The sequence below is a fragment of the Perca flavescens genome, chromosome 10 (genome assembly GCF_004354835.1).
Source record: "Perca flavescens isolate YP-PL-M2 chromosome 10, PFLA_1.0, whole genome shotgun sequence".
In the NCBI taxonomy this organism is placed as follows: Eukaryota; Metazoa; Chordata; class Actinopteri; order Perciformes; family Percidae; genus Perca; species Perca flavescens.
In genome coordinates, this window is record NC_041340.1 from 33,431,576 (window position 1) to 33,456,862 (window position 25,287).

At 40.8% G+C, this 25,287-nt stretch overlaps 1 protein-coding gene across 1 annotated transcript in view; it reads left to right on the forward strand.

Annotated features, from left to right (window-relative positions):
- Positions 1–25,287, forward strand: part of si:zfos-2326c3.2 (mitogen-activated protein kinase kinase kinase kinase 4) — a 102,232-nt gene that overhangs the window by 69,625 nt on the left and 7,320 nt on the right. The window contains exons 20-30 of the mRNA XM_028589915.1: positions 1,158–1,237; positions 8,098–8,186; positions 9,195–9,289; positions 10,102–10,186; positions 13,360–13,527; positions 15,888–15,996; positions 16,422–16,577; positions 16,888–17,031; positions 18,526–18,660; positions 18,821–18,921; positions 20,501–20,650. Of these exons, the coding sequence (XP_028445716.1) occupies positions 1,158–1,237; positions 8,098–8,186; positions 9,195–9,289; positions 10,102–10,186; positions 13,360–13,527; positions 15,888–15,996; positions 16,422–16,577; positions 16,888–17,031; positions 18,526–18,660; positions 18,821–18,921; positions 20,501–20,650 (1,312 nt within the window). The remainder of the gene's footprint in view (positions 1–1,157; positions 1,238–8,097; positions 8,187–9,194; positions 9,290–10,101; positions 10,187–13,359; positions 13,528–15,887; positions 15,997–16,421; positions 16,578–16,887; positions 17,032–18,525; positions 18,661–18,820; positions 18,922–20,500; positions 20,651–25,287) is intronic.

The following is a 25,287-nucleotide window of genomic DNA, read 5'->3' on the forward strand; positions in this document are numbered from 1 at the left end:
AGCGAAGCATGGCTCGTAGTGGCTGTAATTCTGCACCAAGGCTGAATTTCGGGAAAGAGACTTCAGATACAGTATTAGGGGACCACTGACTGGCCTATATACAGTAAAAGCATCCAAAAAGCAGCATGTCATAGGACCTTTAAGCCACAAATATGTGGGCATTTCCTCACAGCATAACGATACAATACATTTGTCTGTCCTTAAATTGGGAACAAGAAAAGTATTAATCTCAAATAGAATGTAAATACACATTCTTTATTTGTAATGTTTGGTTTCGTAACTAAAGGTGGGAATCACAGGGTACCTCAGGATAGGATACACCATACACGGCTCACGATACTGCTAATATCACGGTACAGCAATTCTGCTAGACGATCCCATAACAATACATCGCGATATCCATCAAACCACAAATACAAAATGCTGTGAAAAGTGTTTTCTATCTTCATTCGCAAAGAAGTCCAAACTCTTAGAAAACAGCACAATTTTTCAGCACACATTTTTCAGTCTGTAAATGAAACAACTATAGAGCTACTATGGGTCCAGACTTTGGACTTAGACGTGACTGGGGGCGTCTGTTATTTTCCTCAAACTGCTGTCCGCCATCCTGTTGAAAACCTCCTCCTCATTCGGCTAATTAACGTCTGTTCAAGTTTCCCTCATTCATGTGTCGAGTGCCACCTCAAGGAGCCATGATCTGGCGATGCTGAGAGCAGGGAAATCTATTAAAGCGCCTTATTTCATTATTTAAAATATCCATATTTGGCGCCAGCGTATCGATTCTCGTATCGCACGAAGAAGGACAAACAATATATTGCCGTATTGATATTTTGTCCCACCCCTAATTGTAACCTTCCTATGCACACACGTTATCCTTTCATCTAGAGGGAACCTTAGTTATTGTGAGGGTTTATATCACACTACAATTCAGCATACTGGCATACACTATTGAAGAACAATCGGTCATGGGTAGATCAGATTAGTTAAGCTTGGATGATGATTTCCAATTAGATGAAACGAACGCCGAGACAATCGGGTCATTGCGGTGGCAGTGTGAAGGACACACTCAAGATGAAAACGTATAGAAGTGTATACAGTAATGTGCAATCCACTCTCCATCTGTGTCACTCTGTACATGTGTCTCTTTCTCCATCTAGTGGCAGTCCCGGGTCTGTCGCAGACAAGAGCGGACGGTCTGTGTCTCACGGAGTCCCCTCCTGCAGCAGCAACCACCCAGGTCTGTGCAGCACCTCGCTCACTTAAGCCACATGCCATTACCTGCTGTATGAGTAATACAAACACACGCTCATCAACTCTGCTCATAGATATAAAATTTGTAGTTATGTCATCTCTGGCGGCTTCTGAAATGACAATGTTTGACGTAGTTTGTTTTAATGAGACTTAAAGGGTACAGTTTTTTTTTTAGTTGAACCTGGAACCTATTTTCCCATGCTTTAGTGTCTAAGTGACTGATGGGAACAACAATCTTTGACGTTGGTCCAGTGTTAGCCGAGATCGCTGCAGTCGGCAGTGGCGAAACAGGCTACAATGTAAGTTAAAAGGGGCAATTGTGCAGCTTGTATTTACCTTCATAAAAATGCTCAGATTAATATTCCAAGTGTCTGACAACATTATGGAAAGGCTTTTTAAGGAGGTTGCCCTTTCTGTTAAAGCTTTTTTTTAAAACCTAAAATATTTGTGAAATTGCGTTCGCTAAAGCCACAGTACATAAACAGTAATTTTAGCATCGTAAAATACACTTCATTCAAAGTCGACAGAAACTAAAGCAAACTATGAAAAGGCGTTTTGGGTAGTCTTTCCACTTTTCAAACCATCACAACTCTAGTTTTGGTTGTAATAAACACACAGCTTAGCGATTTATATGTGAAAATATGTTTGCTCTATACACGCTAAAAGTATATATATAGCAACCTGCTAGCTGTTTCTGGTTTAACAGAAAAGTTTTAAAGAGGTTTTAGAAAAGGCCTTTCTCTGTAGGGATCCTTTCCATACTGTTTTCAGACACAATAATAATCTCAGCCTTTCGGTGGCAAAAAAAATTTACGATACACTTTTGCCCCTTAGGTTACATTGCAGCCCGGTCTGTGGCTGCCAGTTACAGCGTTCACACTAAATGCTGGACCAATTCAAAAATTGCTGTTCCTATCAGTCACTTACACAAAAAAACATAGGAAAATAGGGTCCAAGTTCTCTGTTTGGGTTTCTATATAACAAAACTAGAGCCTAAATTGTTTTGACCTCAGAATTTAACTCTTAATATGCATTCATAACAGTAGCCTGAGCATATACGGTCTTCTTTTCTGTGATACAAGATGCAAGATGTAAAAGTAATAATGCAAATGTTACTTTTGTGATGATTAGTTGGAAATTGGTTTGTTTTGTCTTTGACCCAAATGACAACTGCTGTTGTCAGCTACAGTTTCATTTAGGCTCAGCACTTTGTTTTTCCCGCAGATGTGGCACAGGTGTGAACCAATGCGGTGTATGAGTCAGGGTTCCCGCGGGTCCTTCAAAAGTCTTAAAGTGCTCATATTATGCTCATTTTCAGGTTCATAATTGTATTTCGAGGTTATATCAAAAAAGGTTTACATGGTTTAATTTTCAACAAACAACATATTTTTGTTGTACTGCACATTGCTGCAGCTCCTCTTTTCACCCTGTGTGTTGAGCTCTCTGTTTTAGCTACAGACTGAGGCATCTCACTTGTGTTCCATCTTTGTTGGGAGTCGCACATGCTCAGTAGCTAGGTAAGGACTACTAGCCAGTCAGAAGCAGAGTATGAGGGCGTGCCACGCTAGCAGCTAGGCGAACATTATAACGTGTGTTACAAAGTGGTGCACGTTCGTGATGGGCTTTTTCACTTTGTAAACCTATAATGTGTACAAAAAAGATATATAACACAATAAAGGAAAGGGAAAAAGTCAAAAAGCATAATATGAACACTAATTCAATTTCTTGAAATTAAGGTCATGAAATTTCTTAAATGTACAATAAATTTGCTGTAGGTATTACATTTGCTGACCGTGTTTTTAAGATGATGAGGTAATTTGTCGCCGATGGTCTCGCGTAAATCACCTAATATGTCTTTGGTTACCTCACCTTCGTAGCCATTTGTATTATTAGAGTTGAGGCCTTGCGGCATTTTCAGGAGTTTTATGTTACTAGCTTTTTTCGTTTGCTAGCTAGTGACGGTGACGCATGTTTCACCTTATTTTATATAGCCGTGTGTGCTACGTTCAGGATGGGACAGTGCAAGTTTAATGAAAAATGGTTTGACGAGAATAGGTTTCAGGGGCGGTTGAAGTCGGCAGGAAACAACGAGGTGCAATTTAGGGCCGTAAAAAAAAAAAAACACTTGAATAACAAAATAGCTCGCTAAAATAAGTGGTACACAGCGGTGGCTAGTGGGGCTGTTATGCTAAAATGTCAGACTCCCTCGCTGCTTCTCAACTGGTGGCTTTGAGTGGTTTTGTGTCGCCGCCAGAAACTCAAAGGGCAGAGCGGTTGTGGGTTCTTTACGCGGTAAGCAGACACGATTATACAACGTTTAACGTTACCAACAAAATAAAAGTTAGCTCTGTAGAGGTCGTGGGATTTCCCAAACCGAATAAATAGCGCACATATTTACACAAAACTGCTTTGCTAACCCATTGTGGTGTAACTAAGAAATCTGCTGATTTTTTAGTTTTGTTTTTCATTGATGGATGTAGCTCTGTAAGTCTGCAAAAATTCACATATAGAAGCTATTTTTAACATAGCGCCCTGTCAGCGGCACAGCTGTTGTGATCCAAACATTTCTAGTTACAGTTAATTTCAGAGCGTGAGTCATTAAAAATAAATCACTTTATATAAATATGTATATATACATATACTTACACGCACATATACACATGCAGACATACATGCATGCACAAATACATATACACATTAGTTTTTTTCTGCAGCCACGCCAAAGCCCACCGCAGACACTTATAAATGTCTTATAATGTATAAAGCAGCTAGAGCAGAGTAACGAGTTCAAAGCTATACCTGTGTGTCTCGAAGCAACTCGTCTCTTTCAAAGCTATGCTCTCCGTGTCATCTTTGTGTAGCGGCGACAAAGCTCTTGTTGTGGATGTAAGAGACAGAAGGAAGAGAGGAAGATGGGGAGAATATGTTTAGTATTTCAAAGTGCCCCTGTGTGTGTGTAGTTGAGAGGTAACAGCTTTTGATGCCGCCCACTCAGTTTGGCTGCGGGCCTCGACCTTCTTTATTCGGAGCCACAGATCAGACATTCTCCTAGAGACTCATACACATGTACCGTGAGCAGCTTTTTATCTGCTCATGATGGAACTGAGAAAAAGCGGCTTTCCTCTTTGAAGTATGCTGTTCTTGGAAAGGGTGTTGGCAGCATTGATGTATACTGTATATATGATTCGTGTAACCAGGGAAGGTGTTACTTATTTTTTTCCAGAAATTCTTGGTATGTGCTGGAAGGACAGTGGCCATCATTTTTGTGCTCGGAACTGTAGCAGAGTTTTGAAGCCAGTGTCCAGTAATAGCAGCAGCAACAGAGACAGGAACTCTGGTGCCATCTAGTGGCCAGCTCTCAAACAGCTTGATGGCCAACAAATCCGTTAATGTGACCCCCATTTGTCAACCCATTAAAGCTGCTCTAATCAAATGACTGTGTGTAGTTTGAAAGGGCTTGTTGGAATTGACAGAGTGGTCACAAAGAATTATCTCCTAACTCTCTCTCAGTTCCTCTCACCTCCTACGGAGTTAGTGTGTGCAGTTGTTCAGCTGATTGGTTCCAAAAACCTACTGTACAGCTGCTATGATAAATGGGCCTCCTTCCCCAAACGTTCTTAGGAACAAATGTGTTCTTAAACACCACTTACGTAGTTTTCAAAAAGATTCTGGCATTCACCAAATGTTTTCTTATTTGGGATTTGTTCTTGAGTAAGAACAGAATCTACGCACACTCAAGAGCACTCTTACGCACAATTAGAGCTGACGTGTGCGCAAAACAAGTAGCTATACCGTTTTCGTCCGTTCTAATTTAAAATATAACATTTCACTCCATTTTGTAACAAATTATTTTCATTATTTTACACATAATTATAAATTACCGGTCAAAAGTTTGGGGTCACTTCGAAATTTCCATTCCACTCCATTACAGACCAGCTGACATCAGTTGCATTGTTTTTTTAATCAGGGCAGCAGTTTTCAGATTACATTATGTGCTTACAAAATTGCTAAATATTTGGAACCGTTTCAGACTTTCCCTGTTTGCAGATGACGGGACCATCTGGAAAAGGGGCAGAAATATAAAAAAAAACAATTGAGCAAATGCAGGTAGCCCTAACCCTTGTGTTGACTTCGGGTCACATTGACCCGTTTTCAATTTTTGTTTTATATCAGAAAATATGGGACGTAGAAATAAGTGCTGAAAATGTATAGAAGAAAAATTTTACAATTTAAAACGTTGGAAAGAGCAAAAACAAACAGGAAGGTTGACGGGAAGACAACACAAGGGTTGAACAAGGTATCAAGGTGAAAAATGGGGATTTCAAATCTCAGTGGATAAATCAAAATATGTAATATTTGGTAACTAGAAAAGTGATGTAATGGTTTATTTTTGTAATGGACAAGCAATTGAAAGGGCTAAGGATTTCAAATTCTTGGGAGTGCACTTTGATGAGAGGCTAACATGGGGAAAACAGATCAATAATGTTGTTAATAAGTGTGAGAAAGTGATGAATGTAATGCGTTCCCTCTCAGGTAGTACATGGGGTGCTGACAGGGATTCACTACTGATTTACAGAGCAATGATAAGGTCAAGAATAGACTATGGCTGTACGGTATATGTTATGGAATAGCAGCTGAATCACACTTAAAAATGTTGTGGGGGCCCTTCGTACAACCCCAGTTCCAGCTTTACTGGCTGAGATGGGGGAGTTGCCATTGTCAATTTGGCGAGAGAAACTGGCAATGCAGTATGTTGTTAAATTGTGGGGATATAAAGAAGAGCACCCAGCAAAAGCAGTTCTGAATAATGCTTGGGAGTGGGCATCAGGGATAAGGAAGAAAGAGTGTTTTTTGTTTAACATCCGCAAAAAGGTGGCGAGACTGGGACTAGGAGAGGCCGGTGTGGCCCCGCAAGTGTACTGGGCAGTTATACCTCCATGGTTGCTGCCCACCCCAGAAACAGACCTCAGTATGTTGGAAAATATAAAACATCTTGAAAGTAGTGTATAGCTGGGGTTTGGTTAAGCAAAGGCTGGGTAAAGCATTGGGAGACATATTTACACAGATGGATCTCAAGATCCACAAACTGGGAAGTCAGCCATTGCTTTTTATATTCCTCAACTTGAAATTGTACAGCTCAAAGACGGTTTATACAACTGAGCAAATAGCTATAATTTGGGCACTACAGTGGGTGGAGGAAGTGCTGCCAAGGAGAGCGGTCATATGTTCAGATTCGGCCTCCGTTTGAAAAACTCTGATAGGAAGCAATTGGGGAGCCAGGCCAGACCTTGTTATGGAAGTGATGGCTCTGTTGTATAAGGTCGAGAAGGCTGGAGGATTAGTGGGATTTCTGTGGGTGCGTACCCGTGTTGGGGTAGATGGGAACGAGGTAGCACATAAGGTAGGTAAAATGGCACCGAAAAGAGACATTGATTTAAGGGTATTTGTTGGGATATTTGAATGCCGGTCTGTCATTAAGAAAAATGTTACAGCAGTTTGGCAAAGTCAGTGGGAAAAGGAAAAGAGGGGTCGTCATTATTTTTCAATTCAAAATAGGGTACAGGCAAGAAAGAACACACAGAAAGAATGACAAGGCTGAGACTCGGGCATTGTGGACTTGCATGGGATCAGGCAAAGATGGGAAGGATGAGGACGGACTTTGTGGAACCTGCAAACAGAAACAAACTGTTTAACGTGTACTTTTGGACTTCAATACAAAAATGAAAGAGAACAGTTGTTCACTGCGCTATGTCACATGGAAATACAGAACATGACATTGAGACCCTTACTAAATCCCCCTGAATATCAATTTGAGATAGTGGATGCCGTCATGGATTATATCTCTGCAACTGGACTACTCCACTGAATTTGACAATACTTTCATATTTAACTTAAACTGTCCTGTGAGAGGCAGCAATTTGCCACAAGACTTCTAATCTGCTGGAAAGCCAGAAGTTTTTTTTTTTTTTTTTAAGCCACTGCGGTGTTAACATTGTCCCATGTAACTACATGTAGTTAGTTAAATTCTCCCCAATTCCGGGTCACATTACTCCTGAAACATTTTCTGTTAGTAGTATTTGTTTTAAAATCCTTTATTTGCTATATTCTATTAGTGTCAACTGCTAACTAAAGTAGCTACATGGCTAACGGCAGTAAACAATGTCATCTTGACTGCCAATGTTGTTGAATTCTCCCCAATTCCGGGTCACATTACTGCTGAAACATGTCCGATTGGGTAGCGTTTGGTTTAGAAGCCTTTATTGGTGATTTTTCACGGCACAAAGTCCTGCTACATACTCCGTTGCAGTAGCTCCAGCTTCAACAGCTCAGGACATTCCAGGAAGCGCGCTGGCCAATCAGAGCAGACTGGGCTTTTTCGGGGGGAGGGATTAAAGAGACTGGATCTCCTACAGAGCGTCTCAAACAGAGGGTGAATACAGGTGCAGCAGCCATGGGCAGTATGTGAAAAATATAAAAAATATATAGTTTTATTATAATATTATTATTATTATTAAAGCATGTAAACATGTTCTAGTACAAACACAAAATGCTATATAATGGTTGCCCCCTTTAAGAGTCAGATATTTCCCTCAGGGGTTTGTCAAATCCAAATGAATGATTATGTTGTTGACAATGGCCTCATTATAACTTACCAGTAATTTGCTCAACCACACCCTGCTGCTATTTTCAGAACTGCTACTAATTTTGTGTGTGTGTGTGTGTGTGTGTGTGTGTGTGTGTGTGTGTGTGTGTGTGTGTGTGTGTGTGTGTGTGTGTGTGTGTGTGTGTGTGTGTGTGTGTGTGTGTGTGTGTGTGTGTGTGTGTGTGTGTGTGTGTGTTTTGTAGGCTACTTCAAACTGGAGAGTCCTCTGCTACAGCACCGTCTCCAGCAGCACCGGAGGGCACAAGAAAACGTGACCAGTGGACATACACAAGTAAAAGCTTTTTTTTTTTTTTTTTTTTTGCCACACGTTGTACACATTAGGCCTCAAACGATTCCTCGAATAATTCGATCGCAAAAAATGACTGATGCAATGTTTGGGCTTTGTATAATCCATTTAACTATATACAGCCCACAAACAGTCCGCAAAACAACACGCTTACAGTGTTATGGGTAGGGCCGTGCATTTAACGTCAATTCAATATGATTGCTAGTTGAGATGAGAGCTCATGCGCGGGTCCCCAGGTTTGGCGTCTTGGCGGGTCCAAAGAGCTGGTAGGCTGATTGGGTTAGTTGTTCATTTCAAGAGACCTGACATCTTTTCTCTTTTGTATATTTCATCAACCAATACAAATGTAGCCTATTTGTCACGCGAAAACATAAAATACACTTGAAGTGAAAAAAGTGAAATGTTGAATTTGAATTTTTGAAGTTGTGCATTTAAAACCGTGTAATAATATTAAATATGTGTATTATGGGAAAAGTGTAAATACCATTTAGGCAGGGTAGGGCACTGCCTATTCTATTTTGAGCCAAACAAACCACTATTTACTATTGCTCTTTAATAAAGCAAGTATGCCTTATCCAATTACTTGATTCATCAATGGAATAATTGACTACTCAACTACTACTAACTAATAATCAGTAGCTGCAGCCCTCGTACACATGTAGACCTGCATACCCTCAACATGTGTGAGCAGGCATGGCAGTAACATTATCAGACAAAAATCAACCTATGATCTTGATTAACAATGAGTAGCAGTATCATCACGAAGCACAAAATTCCCCTTCTACGTTCAATTTCAAATGACCTAGTATAGTATATAGTAGAGTATTTCCAGTAGGTCCCTCTTTCTTAGATGTAGAATCCATTTTCTGTATTTGCGTCTTCATCTCTACCACATTTAACAAAAGTCTTTTGTTTCTTCTCCCTCCGCTCTGTCTTTGATCTTCGGACTCACCTTACCTCATTTGCATGATGTTCCTCACTTCTGTCACGCAGGGCATTAGATCTGCTCTGAGTCGGCTTAACAAGGCCACGGAATACTCCTCATCCAGCGACGAGGTCGGCAGCAGTGATGATGAAGAGAGGAACAGGTGAGAGCTTCATCAGTACAATAATTCCTTTGTGCGTGTCATAGAAAATCTTTTAATCCAAAGAACTGAAAATCAGATTTGCAGGGGACAGTTGTGACAAAGAATTGAGTCATTCTTTCACTGTTTCCAAACAACGCTGTTATGAAAGATGTCCTGTCGCAAGATGGGTTGTGAAACCAATATTAAGACTCAGAGTAAGGTTTGGGTAATAAATGCGCTAGGTTTACTCAGAATTCCTGAGCTGTTCCTTAAGGTCTCCTAATAGGAAAAGCTAGCTGTCATTTTAGTCCAGGGCCAAAAAAAAAACATTTAGATGAGCTGCATGCTGATTGGTTGAGCTTAGCACGCACACACACACACACACACACACACGCACACGCACACACACACACACACACACACACATACATTCCCCTCTGTGCCCATGTCCCCATGTGCATTCTATCACCCCTTTTAAAAAAACTGAACCTGTTCAAATGGAAGCTTAAAATCCCTTTTATCCCAATTTAGGATTTATTGGACCGTCTAAACCTTGAATCGGGCTGGGTCGAGCTAAATTTGTCATTGGTTTGCACTTTACATTCCCACGAACATGCCCTTTTTAAAGTGAATTGGATTATTACTGTGACGCAATGCATTTTATGCCTGCTTATGGCGAGGGTAAATAGATTACAGTGGTTTTATTATTTTTAATGAGCCTGGTTTTCGTTGCCATTGATCTTGAGGATGTTTTGATGCTGTTTCCAACTAATAAATGCAGTCCCTGCGGTCAGGCTCTGGTCTATAATCTCGACCCGTGTTTATTTTTCAAGGTCTGGCCTGTCCAATGGAAAAAGAAAATACTTCAGAGGAATACCTGATGGCATCGTACTGCAACCTCATCACAATCTTAACCAGGTACCCTGCACACACACACACACACACACACACACACACACACACACACACACACACACACACACACACACACACTGCTCTCCTGTTTCTTCTCCAAATTCTCCTTTGCATTTTTACGTTCAACAACTAGAGGGTACAATAGCCGTACTCTTCGAGGGGGGTGACAGATTGAATCCACATTTCCTTCACTTGCTTCCCTTCCTTGCTTCTTAGTCCATCATGGAAAGAAAAGAAATAAATGTTAGATGTGTGTATATATATATATATACACATGTTCAATTAGGGGAAGAATTAACTTGTAACTAAAGTACAAAAATAGAAAAAGGTGGTAGGAACAGAACAGTTTATTTAACTTCCTCCTACTACTTTTTGAACATGGGAATCCTTATTTGAATAATTTACAATCATTTTAAAAGATGTGTTTGCGGAGGATTTTGTTTTTTGTTGATTTTCTTGCCTGTACTGAAATGTGCATGTTGTTATTTATCTTTTTTTTTTTTAACATGTTCAAAATAAACTAAATTTAAAAAGACTTCCCACAAGGAGGCATGGGAGGGACGCGAGGAAATCATTTGAGGAAAGAGGAAACGAGGAAATGTGTCTTCAGAAGGTTGAGACGTTGTTTCCCCTGGAGCGTCACGTGAACGCATTGGCTGTATGGGGGGGGGAGTTAGCACGGCTTTCCGCTGCACGGCTTCCAGGAAGGCTCTCGTGTATCTTCGCTCATAGCTCCTCAAAGATCCCTCCTCCATCCTCGCTAGGGTTGGGCGATGTCCCCTAAATTTGCAGTTGACGATGTTTACAGTAAAAAAAAAAAAAATTTGAATGGTATTATAGGCGCAGATACCGTGGGTGCTCCCACGGAATATACTGAGCATCCACGTGTGCCAGACTGGCTACATTCATTTAAAATTAAACATTGCAGTTGGTGCCAAGTGGAATGTGTGAGCGCTGATCGCGGTTAAGTGTCGGTTAAAATTCTCCTCTCCATTTTTACTTTACGGCTTTATTATTGAGTTAATAGGCATGTGTTTGTGTATGGCACTGTCCATTTCCTAAGGTTCTGAAATGCAAACATTTTTTGACTAATTTTTTATTTTTAAAGGGCGTGCGCCCGTGAGCGCCCACGGAGGAAAAATTGGCGCCTATGATAGAGGAAGACTGACAACTCTAATACACATATTATAATTAATATTTACGGGATAGTCAAAGGGAGACGGGTATCTCTCTGCCCGGTCAGACGCTGCTCTCCCTCTCCTCTGCCTGCTCCGTGGCCGGTGTGTGTGAGGGCACTGCCCGGTCAGCGAGCTCGTTACATTACACCCGCAATCTCTTTTGGAGCATTATAAGTTAAAAAAAACCACAGTTTCCAGTTAATCTTATAATGGATATGTGTGTTGTGTTATTAAAACAAACGCCTCTTGTCCGCGAATCTCCTGATAGAGCTCCAGCCAGCTCACAGCGGGGTCTGTGAAGGTGGACAGGCCGACCGGCAAGCCGGCGACCCCGGCAGGCACCCGCCGGCTGTCACGGCAGACAGAGCTTCTGAAGTCCAACACAGTCGGACCAAATTTGCATATTTGAGCTCCACAAAGTCTCAGAAGTGAATTTAGTGATGAAATAGCAGACAAACAATGTGTAAAGTGTCCAGTTGTTGGCCACAACAGCAATCCATGGTTGTTGTGACTGTTGCGGCACTTTGCACACCAACACAATTTGGGCCCTATCTTGCACCCAGCGCGATTGACTTTGTAGATTGACGCATGTATCATTCCTATTTTGCACCCGACACACAGCGGACGTTTCCCTCCACAGACGCACGTCAGTAAATTAGGGAATGTATTTGTGCTCCGGGGGCAGTTCAGCAAAAAGAGGAGGCGGTCTAACCTGGTCTAAAGTCAGTGGCGCTAATCTAAAGTCAGTGGCGCGTTATTCAGATGCTATTTTAGGGGCGCATGCTTGGCCATAATGTAGCGTGTGCACATCGCGCATACACTTTGCTTCCCTCATCTACACGGACGCAGCAGTTCCCATTTTTGCAAACCATACATAATTACAAGGAAAAATATTACTGAAAATGCGCTTCAGGTGTTTGGATAGGTCAGGAGGCACTTTACAGTACAGTCCTTAAAAAGTTTCAGCATTCTTTGTGGCTTATTGTGTCTTACACAACATTTCCATGTATCATGTATGTGTTGATGACATAAATGAGGAAATATTAGAGGACTTAAGGAGACGTGATGTTGAACACTTGAGGGTCCGGGAGTGGCAATGCGCGATGCGCTCCTGGTGGAGCGGGTGGACGAAGATGGAGTGGGGGGAGGAGGAAGGGGCACAACAGGAGCAGGTGGTGCGTTTGGAGGCCCACGCTCCATGGCTGCAGCAATCCTCTCCAGACTTGAGGAGATGCGCCCGAGAGGCCGCAGCACCATCGCCACCCGGCCAAGATGGGCATTTATTACTTTGCCGCATCCCGGACAGCTCACGCTGGCGTGCGTCAGGCAAATCCTCCGTTATAATGGCAATCCGCCATGGAACAAGCGCGCCTGCTCTTAAAGGGAATGTGAGATGACGCTCTGATTGGTTATTTTCACGTTACGCCCAAACCACACCTAGCTACTTCAGACAAACCCATTTTAGATTTATGTCAGGCGCAAGAGTCATTTATCTCGCCGGTATAATAGCAACAGCGCCCGAGATCCGCCCACAAAGCTACTTGGGTTTTGCGTTTTAATACTTGCGTTTCAGATCGTTAAAATAGGGCCCTTGGTGTTGAACTTTGAATTTGAAAGCCCACAGCTCCGCGCCTGCCTGCAAAGTTTTTAGGTTAACTATAGAAGAGACTAGGATTAGTGTGTGTCTGACGGGGTGGGGGGGCATCACGATGGTGGCTCTCCATTTTGATGTCGGTCAGCCATCACGATGCATAACCCTAATCCTCGCTCCCCAGGGCAGGAATAAGAGTTCTGAGACGGCCTTCACGAAGTAGGTCAATAACAACTTCCGGTTTTAAGCGAGGAGCTTTCAAACAAGAGACTTGGGATTTAGCCATACTCTGTTCCACTGGGAGAGAGTCACCGGCCTGTGGGGTCATTCCTACCTTGATGACAACAAGCCCCCCCCCCACCTCCCCCACCCTTATGTTACACTTTGTCTCTTACTATGTCCTACAGATTTCTCGGCTAGGTTCAGATGATACCTACCTGCTACCAGACCTTCTGCAGAAAACGTCCTCCTCCAGTCCTACCCACAATGCACTGGGCCAGCTGCGGCAAACACGTGAACTCAACTACTCGCAGTCACCCACAGCCCCTCGATCCCCCACACACCAGGACCTACATGTGAGTTTATCTGGAAGAATGTGCGGTCAGAGAGACACAGGTAGACAGACAGAATATTTTAGTTAATCATCACATTTAAAAAGAAAAAAAAAGGTCCACAGTGGGGCTGAACTTTTTGGGAGAAAAAAATCCCATTGCAATTGTACTGCCAGATATTGCGATAACGATTTAATACATATTGCACCTTCTACTATGATAATGTTAAATAAAGTAATACAAACTAAATCCGCTGAAAATAGGACATTTCTTTAAACAATCTCTGATATGTAACATTAAATAGTAAATATAATAATAGAAAGAGGACTAAAACATGTTACACCAAACATTCAACTAAATAATTCACATTTGATTTATCACATTCTTTCAAATCGCAGTTTCGAATTTCAAAACGATTAATCTTTCAGCCAAAGTCAACAATAGGACATCGTGTCTTGTATTGACAATGACTGAAAAATTCGCTCATTGACCTGAAAATAAGTTTACTTTTTTTTTTTTTAAGAATTTTGTCCTGAAATTATCAAGAAATAGCATTTTGAATAAAAGCAGGCTGTATAACCTCAAATGAGTAGAGAGCAGTGTTCATGAGCATTTGAAAAGCAAAGTGACTAGTTGCATTAGTTATGTTTGTCCGCCAGAGGGAGATGGTGACACAGTTTCGTTGCTAAGGTATCTGTCGGTACGCGATCTGTGCTGCCTGTACGATCCGACATGCGCATGCTACATAAATATGTAGTAGAAAACATGAAGGTTTCCCTACACTATTTGTATCACGCATACGTTAAAACATTTGACGGCCAGGCGGCACGACTGGCGGCATATTTTTGTAGGCTACATTTTATGTTCTTCATTATGTAGTTCACGGTGGGTCTGTTTTATAAAGATATTTAAATGAAGTACTTATTGTCACCGATCACCGCATATCGACGTCCGTGTACTACGCCGTGGCGTGGATTTATTTTAAAGGGGTGATAGAATGCAAAACTGATTTAACCTTGTCATAGTTGAATAATGACAGTTTAGTGAATAACTAGGACATACATAGAACCTTAAAATCCTTCCTCTGTAAATCTCACAATTTGAAACTGCCTCTGAAAACGGGCAAATCTCAACTAACCGCCTAGTTGACGTCAACTCGGCGGCTCCTCCTCATTTGGCTCTAGTCTCTATCTTTGTCACGCCCCAACATTTACATAGGCTACACCACTGATCTGAGGTCAGCTTAGTCTTCTAAATAGGTCGCACAGATCTCAGAAATTGTATACATTGTTCAGATGCTATTTTACCATTAAATTCACTTCTGAGACTTTTTTATGCGAGAAATCAACTATGTAGAGGTCAAATATGGGCTGTTTTAAGAAAATTGATGTCTAATTGCAAATTTTGACAGAGCTCCAGGGCCTGCAGCTCCCCTCTTCCTGCTAAATGGCCGGTGTATGTGAGTGAGAGTGCGGTCAGCGAGCTTGTTATGCCAGCAATCTCTTACCACACGTTCCAGTTAATCTTATAATGTGTGTAATTCTAATGTTTTATTTAAACAAACGATCGGGGAAATAAAGACCTCTTGTCCGCGAGTCTCATTGATAGAGCCTGTGGCTGGATGGAGCTCTATCAATGAGAGCTAGCTAGCCTCCTCTTAGAATTCCTCTGAAATTCACAAAAATTCATTAAATTGAAATCGGACACCACTGTTAGATTTATAAGACCTTGAGGTAGATGTTATATAAGTGGCGTGACGAAATTCAAACTGTAAATATACTCTAATTACGACGAAAATGAAGATAACTAGCCGCGATCTGTAGACATAGGATTGAAGGGACAGTCGCAGCTAACGAAACCCCTAATGTTACAAAAATTCATTAAATTGAAATCGGACACCATTGTTAGCTTTATAAGACCTTGGGGTAGATGTTATATAAGTGTTGTGACGAAATTCAAATTGTAAATATAGCTACTCTAGTTATGCCGGCAGCTGACAGCCAGCCAGCTCCGCGGAGCTCCACGGAGCCCAGAGTATTCCAGTAGTCCAATACCCAGGGAAACGGTGACTTTCACTGGGTATGGAGGTTGCCGCTTTCTCGTCAGACTGTGTGGAGCTCCTAGCTAAAGTCCGACACGTCTTACCAAATTTGCAATTAGCCATCAATTTTTGTAAAAAACGGCCCATATTTGAGCTTTATATAGTTGATTTCTCACTTAAAAAAGTCTCAGAAGTGAATTTAATAACAAAATAGCCCGACAAACAATGTATAACTTTGCAGTGTCTGAAATATGAGACCTGCTACGAAGCCGTAAATAGCCAAAATCAAACCATAAGAATGAGGGTGTGGAATAAACCTTTTTTTCTTGTTGAACATCATCAGGCCGCCAGCAGTCCTACTGGTAAAAACGCCTCCTCATCTTCCTCTTCATCCTTCCTGTCATTCATCGATCCAAGATTGATCCCCATATCATCGCCACCACAGAGCCCTGGTGAGTACATTTACACACACACACACACACTATACATCCACTCACATACACTATACATCCACTCACATAAACAATACACAATACAAAGTAGTCTCCATGAGAGAATTTAATGAGAGAACACAGTTTTACTGTTGGGCCCTGTCAGACACTGGGCTCATGTAACCACACCATGCATTGTTAACCCTTTAAAGCCCAAGTCCTTTCTGAATCCTATTCAAACATTCCACTAAATTCACACAATTCTCTCCGACTATTCTATAATACTCTGTAGTTATCATACTTAAGGACAGTAGGACCAAATGACTATGTAAATGCAGTTTTACATTTACTGATTTAATTTTTTTTTCTTACACTTTTAAGCTACAAAGTGATTGTTGTAATTGTAACCAAGGGCCTTACACAATGAGTTTTTCGTCCCCTTGCAGTGGGCAGTAAGGGTGAGCAAATCAAGAGAGAGAACCACAGGAAGGGCTCTGTGGTGAATGTGAACCCGACCAACATTCGTCCGCAGAGCGACACTCCAGAGATCCGCAAGTACAAGAAGAAATTCAACACTGAGGTTCTCTGTGCTGGACTATGGGGTTTGTAGTTAAAAATTGCTTGTTTCTGGAGGATTGTTCCGTGTGTGTCTGTGTCTGTGTCTGTGTCTGTGTCTGTGTGTGTGTGTGTGTGTGTGTGTGTGTGTGTGTGTGTGTGTGTGTGTGTGTGTGTGTGTGTGTGTGTGTGTGTGTCTTTATTGAATTTGTTTTCTGGACAATGTCCTCCTCTTGACATTGTGCAGACTCCACACATGTATATTGTTTATTTAGGATTTCACACCAATATACAGAGTTACTGGTGTTTTATGGATGCATGACCCAGCATGTTGGGTGTGTCTGTTGTGTTGTGCAGGTGTGAATCTGTTGGTGGGGACAGAGAATGGTCTGTGGCTGCTGGATCGAAGTGGTCAGGGGAAAGTCTACTCCCTCATCAGCAGACGAAGGTTTCAGCAGATGGATGTGTTGGAAGGACTCAACGTGCTGATCACTATATCAGGTAAAAAACAACACACTAACACAGTAGAATGCAGTAAGGCAAGGCAATTTATTTATATAGCACAGTTCATACACAAAGGCAATTCAAAGTGCTTTACATAAGCATGAACATACAAAGCAAATATGCCATAAAATTCAACGATCAAAAACAAAGCAAACAAACAGTAAATTTAAAAGACTTTCAAATCAGGAGAAATGGCCATCTCTAAATGACCTCAGGAAAAACAACGTCGAACAGAAAAGTTTTAAGCCTTGGTTTAAAAGAACACCGGGTTAGGGCAGATCATGAAGTGTTAATGAAGTTCATTCCATAAATGCGGTGCGTAAAACCTAAAAGCTGCTTCTGCATGTTTGGTTCTGACCCTGGGGACGGTGCGTAAGCCTGTCCCAGGTGATCTTTGGCCGGCTACACACTGGCCGCATGGCGTGAGCGTGTCAGCTGCGTGGCGTGTCCTTTTTTATTTTGGCTCCCATGCTTACACACTGCCTTGCGTGATACGCACGTCTCAGGCGCGCCGCAAATGCTACATGCTAGAAATAGGACCGACGCCTATTTTTCACACGACACGCAAGCGTGTTGGGAGCGTTTCCAGGCAAAACAGAATCCAAAAAGATGTTAATATGTCGTCTTGACACAAATACATATTAATAAATGACATTTGTTGAAAGTCTCTAGTTTTTGACATAAATGCAGATATAAATGTAATTAAAAAAATAAAAATAATTATTGATTTTCAAATATTGCACCTGTCAATACAGAACGAAATATTCTGTAGCCTATTTTGCCGTCAATACTGCCGACATTGTCTTTGCCGTAATCAAATCGGTATATATTTATGTTTAACATGAAGTATACTACTGCTTGAGTGCAGTAAATCTATGGGAAACATACATGACAAGGCTAGCAGCAGCAATGCCACGTCAGACACGTTTCTGGTGTGCAAAAACATAAAAAAGATCCACGCAGCCACCACGCAACAGAAACACCACGCTCACAAGATGCAGCCAGTGTGTAGCCGTCCTTAGAGCTCTGGATGGCTAGCAACAGAGCAGCATGTCACATATATATTTTGGTCCCAAGCCATTCAGTGTCACAATTTCTCACCTTATAGTTACTGGTTTTATTGTTTTTAATTGCTTTTAATATGCTTGTTTTATGTGTTGGTTTTATTCCTTATCTGTTTTGAATGTGCTATATGTGCTGGTTTTAATGTAAAGTGTCTTTGAGTACAGCTCCATATAAATACAATTTATTATTATTAAGACACTGAGGAATGAATAACCTTCCTGTCACCATCAATACTCCAGGGTATTTTGTACAACTGCATGTAACTGGATAAATGGGAAGGAGAGCATTACTTTCTGTTCACGTTGACTCTGTCAAGTTTCATCTGTACAGGATTCACCATCATCCTCTCTCTCTCTCTCTCTCTCTCTCTCTCTCTCTCTCTCTCTCTCTCTCTCTCTCTCTCTCTCTCTCTCTGTTTGTCTGTAGGTAAAAAGAACAAGCTCCGTCTGTACTATCTGTCCTGGTTAAGGAATAAAATCCTGCACAATGACCCAGAGGTGGAGAAGAGACAGGGTTGGACCTCAGTAGGGGATCTAGAAGGCTGCGTACACTATAAAGTGGGTAAGTACATCCTGCAAAGGGCCCATTAAATGGTAGGCCTACAATCTCTTCCAAGCTACATACTAGACAAAACGTAAGCTAAAAGTATTGTTTCAGTAGACGTCTTTGTGCAGAGTCAGCGATCACCTCCTTACGGTCTTTGTCCATCTTGTTTCTCCAGTGCGTTACGATAAGATAAAGTTCTTAGTGATTGCTTTGAAGAACGCCGTGGAGGTGTACGCCTGGGCCCCCAAACCCTACCACAAATTCATGGCCTTCAAGGTTGGTAACATTTAAATAAAATGTAAAATGTATCCTCTGTGTTGTAAGTCACACACATACTGTGTACTATAGTCTAAGTTCCACAATGATCTTCTTTTAGCTACACTAGCTGCAAGGCTCAAGAAATGGCAATGTTGGACTTGTTGGTCTGTCTATGCGGGAGTGTGCCTATGTTCCCACATTTCTAAGATATTTTTTTTTTTGTCACTGAAAATTAGGCCCTATGTTCCCACATTTCAAAGATTTTTTTTCAAAATTAGGCCCTATGTTCCCACAGTTCCTTTTTCATAAATTTGTATCAGATTGTATCCCCCTTTCTCACCAATTACACCCAACCTATTATCCAGTAGCAATAGACTACAAATGGAATGTAACCCTAAACATAACATAGGGCCTAATTTTAAGAAAAATGTGGGAACATAGGGTTGTGGGACCATTGGGCTGTGGGAACATAGGGCTGACCCCGTCTGTCCAACACGTTGGTCACCAGTAAAATATATAATAGAAGTAGAAATATAAATACTAGATGGATTGACATGATATTTGATACAAACATCCGTGATCCCGACAGGACAAATCCTAATTAAGCATATGAAGTTACATGTACAATTCAACTTGCTCAGATAGTATCCTATCCTATCCCTCCATTGTCTTTTCCTTTCCTTACCACATCTTTGCAAATCTGGGACAAAACATTGATAGACATTGACATGAAAAAATCTAATAGGGTCCCTTCCACAGCCAGACACATGCACATACACGTAGACGTGACAAATCCAGGCTGTGAGAGTCATACACACACACATTCTCAGCAGAGCTGTGTCCCATTTCTTTGCGTCCTTCGTGGCCTGAGCTACTTTTTCTTCTACGTAGTTTAACCCTCTCTCCTCAGGAAAGGCCCAAAATATACCACCTTGTGGAAGTAATAGGATGACTATCTTAGGATGCCTATTTAAATGCAACTGCTCTTCAAATTGTTAAAGTCATTTACTTATTAGTTCCAGTCAGATTGCTTTTTATTTTTAAAATGCGTCATTAAAGAGCCTCTATTATACTCCTTTTCAGTATCATATCTGTACTCTCCGGGTCTACTAGAATAGGTTTACATGTTTTGATGTTCAAAAAACATATTGTTTCTTAAACTGCCCATTGCTGCAGCTCCTCTGCCTAAAACAATACTTGGCCCGCCTTCCTGAAAAGCCCAGTCTGCTCTGATTGGTCAGCTGGCTCACTCTGTTGTGATTGATCAACCAAATTCAAACAAGCCACTTGGCACATACGAAAAAACTGGCCTGGCTCTCTCAATCAGTGACATCAGTAGTTGAAGAATTTCAAACGGGAATGTGGGCGAAGCGTTTTAAGGCAGTTGAGAAACAGTGCTGTCTGTGGGAGAGAAAGCTCCATTTGACGTGAAATGTGTTTTTGTACATACACAAAAAACTATATACTAACACACTAAAATTCTGGAAAAATCCAAATAAAGCATAATAGGGGCTCTTTTAAGGTAACGAGTGTACCTCCCTACTAAGTTGTTTTACTGATGTGTGTGCGTTTTGTCTTTGTGTACATGTCTACCCAGTCATTCAGGTCTCTGCCTCAAAAACCAATGTCTGTTGACCTGACAGTGGAGGAAGGCCAGAGGTTAAAGGTCATCTACGGCTCCTTGTCTGGTTTCCACGCCATCGATGTCGACTCTGGAACACCTTATGACCTCTACCTGCCTACACATGTAAGAATCTACGTCATATTCTTTCTGCTCCATACATTTCATCGGGTGTCTCGTCTGTCTGAAAAAATAGGTTACTTTAAAAAAAAGTTAAGTTGAATGTTATGTTTTACTGTTATTAGAGCCCGTGATCAAATTTAAGACTGGTAATGTCTTGGGGAAATGTTCCCAATAGGATTTAAGGAGTAAGGTCTCTAAAATGCTTTTAATCTTAAAAAGGTCTTTCTCCAAAAACAGGTGTTGGAAAAGGGGGTTCATCTTATAATCAGGGCCGTGTAATATTTTTGGCCATCACACGTTTTTTAAAGTCTTTAAACAGCATTTACAGTATCTTACAAAAGTGAGTACACCCCTCACATTTTAGTAAATATTTCATTATATCTTTTAATGGGACAACACTGAAGAAATGACACTTTGCTACAATCTAAAGTATTAAGTGTACAACTTGTATAACAATGTAAATGTGCTGTCCCTTCAACAACTAACTCAACACACAGCCATTAATGTCTAAGCCGCTGGAAACAAAAGTGAGTACACCCCTATGTTAAATTCCCATAGAGGCAGGCAGATAGGCACTGTATGGCAAGGACACTAGTGGTGCGTCTCAGCATAGCCATCTAGCGGTAGGGGGTTTAAACGCAACATTAACGTGAACCACTTAACACCACTGTCTTACATGAATATTTTTTAACGTAAAATTTTTTTTAAAAACAAATCAATATTGCCTTAAAATATCGCGATACTCAAGTGTATCGATTTTTTTCTTACACCCCTAATTCTGGTAGTGTCGCAGGGACTTTGAAGAAGCGGGGCGTCGAGCTGCCTGCTCCTCATTTGCATAAAGTTGAATCCAGTCAACCTTTTGCAAATGAGGAGCGGCCGGAAACTGACAACTGCTAGTGGAGATACCACTAGCGAGCAATGCTGGGATGCGGGGCGATCCCTTCCATGAAAACAAAGTGCATATAGGCCGTACCGTTAGGTCAAATTCTTGTAATTCTGGACCATTATTATTGCCATATCTGTGTCTAAAATGTTGGAAAAGCTAGAGCAGATAATATATAAAGACAAAACTTGCTAAAGAAGTCGACTGGGGACCAACTACAATCATCAGATCTGAGAAAAAGTCATTTAGTTAGGTTTGATGCTCCGATTGATTTTACATTCATTCAGCTTAGGTGGTGCCCAATACAGCTTGGGTGCCGCGGCTAAGCCTTATGACGATGGAGAAAACCCCATAGATACTAACTGTAGTATTACATATTTAGAGATCTGTGATCTCTGAGATTGTACATGATATAGATTCTATTCTCACTGTAGCTGGAGCTCTCCATTATACCTGACTTTAACTTTCTCTTTCTATCATCAGCTGTTATCTCCCTATTCAACCATATTACCTCACTCCTCTCAATCTCTCGGGATCCACTACTCCTCCTCTTCCTCCCACTCACAGTTTGCAAATGTCAGTCATTGCTCTCCTTTATTTCTCCTGTTTTCCTCTTTTCACCACCAGCCCCCCTCCACTCTCCTCCCACTCAGTCTATCACTGTCAAACTCTCTCCTCTTCCTCTTTCATTCTTCTCTTCTTTTCCTCCCACTCTGTCCAACCCAATGTGGCATTGTTCAGATGTTTCCTCCACATTTTATCTTCTTTTTTTGCTTAATTTAAAAAGCTATCATTGCTCTCTCTCTCTTTTTCTCTCTCTCTCTTTTCCTGCCTCTCTCTCTCCCTCTCTCTTCCTCTCTCTCCCTCTCTCTTTTCTCTCTCTCTCTCTCTCTCTCTCTCTCTCTCTCTCTCTCTCTCTCTCTTCCTTCCTCATACATACAACAGGAATACCAGATTATTCATCATGACTACAGGAATGCTCCCTCTTCAAAAACAATTTCAGAAAAAGCTTAAAATGATCCCAGTCAGGATCACTTTTAAGTTCAGTAGGTAACGGATTCCACATATTGATCCCCCAAACAGAAAAGGCTGTTTTTCCTAATGAGGATTTATGTAAGGGCATCTAACAGTTCCCATTGGATGCTCCACGCGATACAGAAGCCAACACTCTAACGCCGCCTTCCCACTGGCACTTGACATCCGCTCCGTAATACAGCGTTGAAAGCGTCGGAATAGTAGAAATCGGGAGTAGTAAGTGAAAAAAATGGCGTAGAGAACGATTCATTCTGTCAGTGTCCAAATGTCCAATTCTCTCTGACCTCTCATCTGAGGGCTATAGAGATATAAACAGAAAGGCTGCTGGGTGGAGAAAAGTGTTACTCTGAATGCTGTCTGAATGAATAATGTCAATTCACTTGAGCTAGCGTTAGTTAACTAGTTAGCGTTAGCTAACGTCGGCTAGCGAGCTCAGGCTAGCTGACTAGCATCGATTAGCCAATGCGCACAACATATCACATATCGTTATGTAATCATAATTAATTGTATTACAAGAATTCAGAATTGTTTATCAGTACCATAGCAATGCTAACTTCCGCTCAAATTGTCAGATAGGAACCATCGCAAGAGTTAAAGTTTTTTGAACGCATCCGGATGACCAATGGACACAATATTTTTTGCACCGAACTCATTCGCATCGGTTCGGACCCATTTGCATGCGGTCTGCTAATCTCCATAGGAAATTAATAACTTCTGTATCGGAGCTGATTTCAAGTGCCAGTGTGAAGGTGGCGTAAGAGGAACCACTAGGTCACTGAGCACCTGGGGAGCCTGGCTATGTAGGCACTTATATACAAGTTTAAGATTCGCAAATTTAATAAAATGATCAAAATGTAACATATTAAGGCATAGTATAGCATAGTTAGTGTGGCTCTTTGCCTTGTTCAGGCTCTAAGGTACCAGCATTTGTGAATCACTTGGCATGGTGAAACGTTTGTGGTCATTTCTGGTATCAAGTTACGGCCAATTGAATTTTCAGAAGCATGTATTTCTGCTGTCATGTATAGTTTTTTAATGGGGATGAGAGTCCAGGCTAATATTTAAATATTATATTTATTGCTATATATATATGTATGTATGTATGTATGTATGTATGTATGTATGTATATATATATATGTATGTATATATATATGTATATATGTGTGTATATATATATATGTATGTATATATGTGTATATATATATATATATATATATGTATATGTATTATATAATAGTAGCAAAAAATGAATTATAGAGATTATTATTACTAGTTTGAGATTTTTTATCCATCACTACAGTATCTATAGCAGAGACAGACAGTAATTACCAAAGGGCTTAATACCAGCTGCCAACATCAGTCTGTAATTATAGTATGATGTACTGGTACTGACTAGATCTTTCCTATTTCTAGTTTAGTCTCCAAAATAATAAGCAAGTCCCTTAATATGAGGGTTGACTGCATTTGGTAGCAAAACATGGCAGCTTGCATTTCCCCAGCGTTATGATATGTCTTGGTAATATATGTATGGAAATGTATTACGATAAGATTCAAACTTTCTTGAGTAATGATGGCTTATAGAAGTCATGGAAGCATTTTCCTTCTCCAAAGACGCTTGTGCGAATGAATTTGTGTATTTAAATATGAACAAATCGCCCACTGCCGGTACAATCAGAGATGGAGCATGTCATTTTTGTTCTCTCCTCTTCCGTCTGTAGGCATGTAAATTCCTATGTGTAGGCTCTGGTGAGTCATATTCACATTCACATTCTGACACATCTATTTAAATAATTATTTTTTAGAAAGAATTACAGAGGTTTGAGGTTCAGAATATGACAAACACTTAACACTTAAAACTTAACACTTCTCTTTTTCACATACAGTAAAAAGTATAAACCAGCATTTCCAAGGTAGTTAGTTGTTTTGGTTCATACACTGTCTGTGCATACAGTACATATGGTGTTGAATGGGTGGCTTCAGCAGGTAACAAGGTTCCTCTGGTTTCTATGGTTTAATGGGTTTTATGTGTGTGTGTATTTCAAGCCTGTTGCGTATTGTGTAAAAAATAGCTGAGTGAAATAGTGAATTTTCCCCCTGGAATAAATAAAGTATGTCTTCTTAATAATTTATATAAAGCTTTTCCTCATCTTTCAATCATTTTGTGGTCGTGTGTAGGGGGTTTAAGAAAAAATCGATACACTTGAGTATCGCGATATTTTATTTTGCAATACTTTATTGATTTTCAAAAAAGCATTTGATTTGATTTTAGTTTACGTGCAGAAATATTCATGTGAGACAGTGGTTCATGTTTATGTTGTGTTTAAACCCCCTACGACTAGATGGCCATGCTGAGACGCACCACTAGTGTCCTCGCCTAAAGCTAGAAGCTAACAATGTAGCTATAGCTGAACTTTGGCCTACTTTAGCATATAAACATTTGCTCACTAAGAACCTGTGAACCACAATCCTTTCTATGTATTGAATTGTTTACCTAAAGTAAACTTCTTTGACTTTTATGCACATCATGTCTTTTTTTAAATCATTAAAAAATCCCAATATATCGCCTTACGCACAGTATCAAAATCCATCCATCCATCCATCTTCGTCCGCTTATCCGGTGTCGGGTCGCGGGGGGAGCAGCTCCAGCAGGGGACCCCAAACTTCCCTTTCCCGAGCAACATTAGTATCAAAATATATAGCAATATATTGAATCGTGAC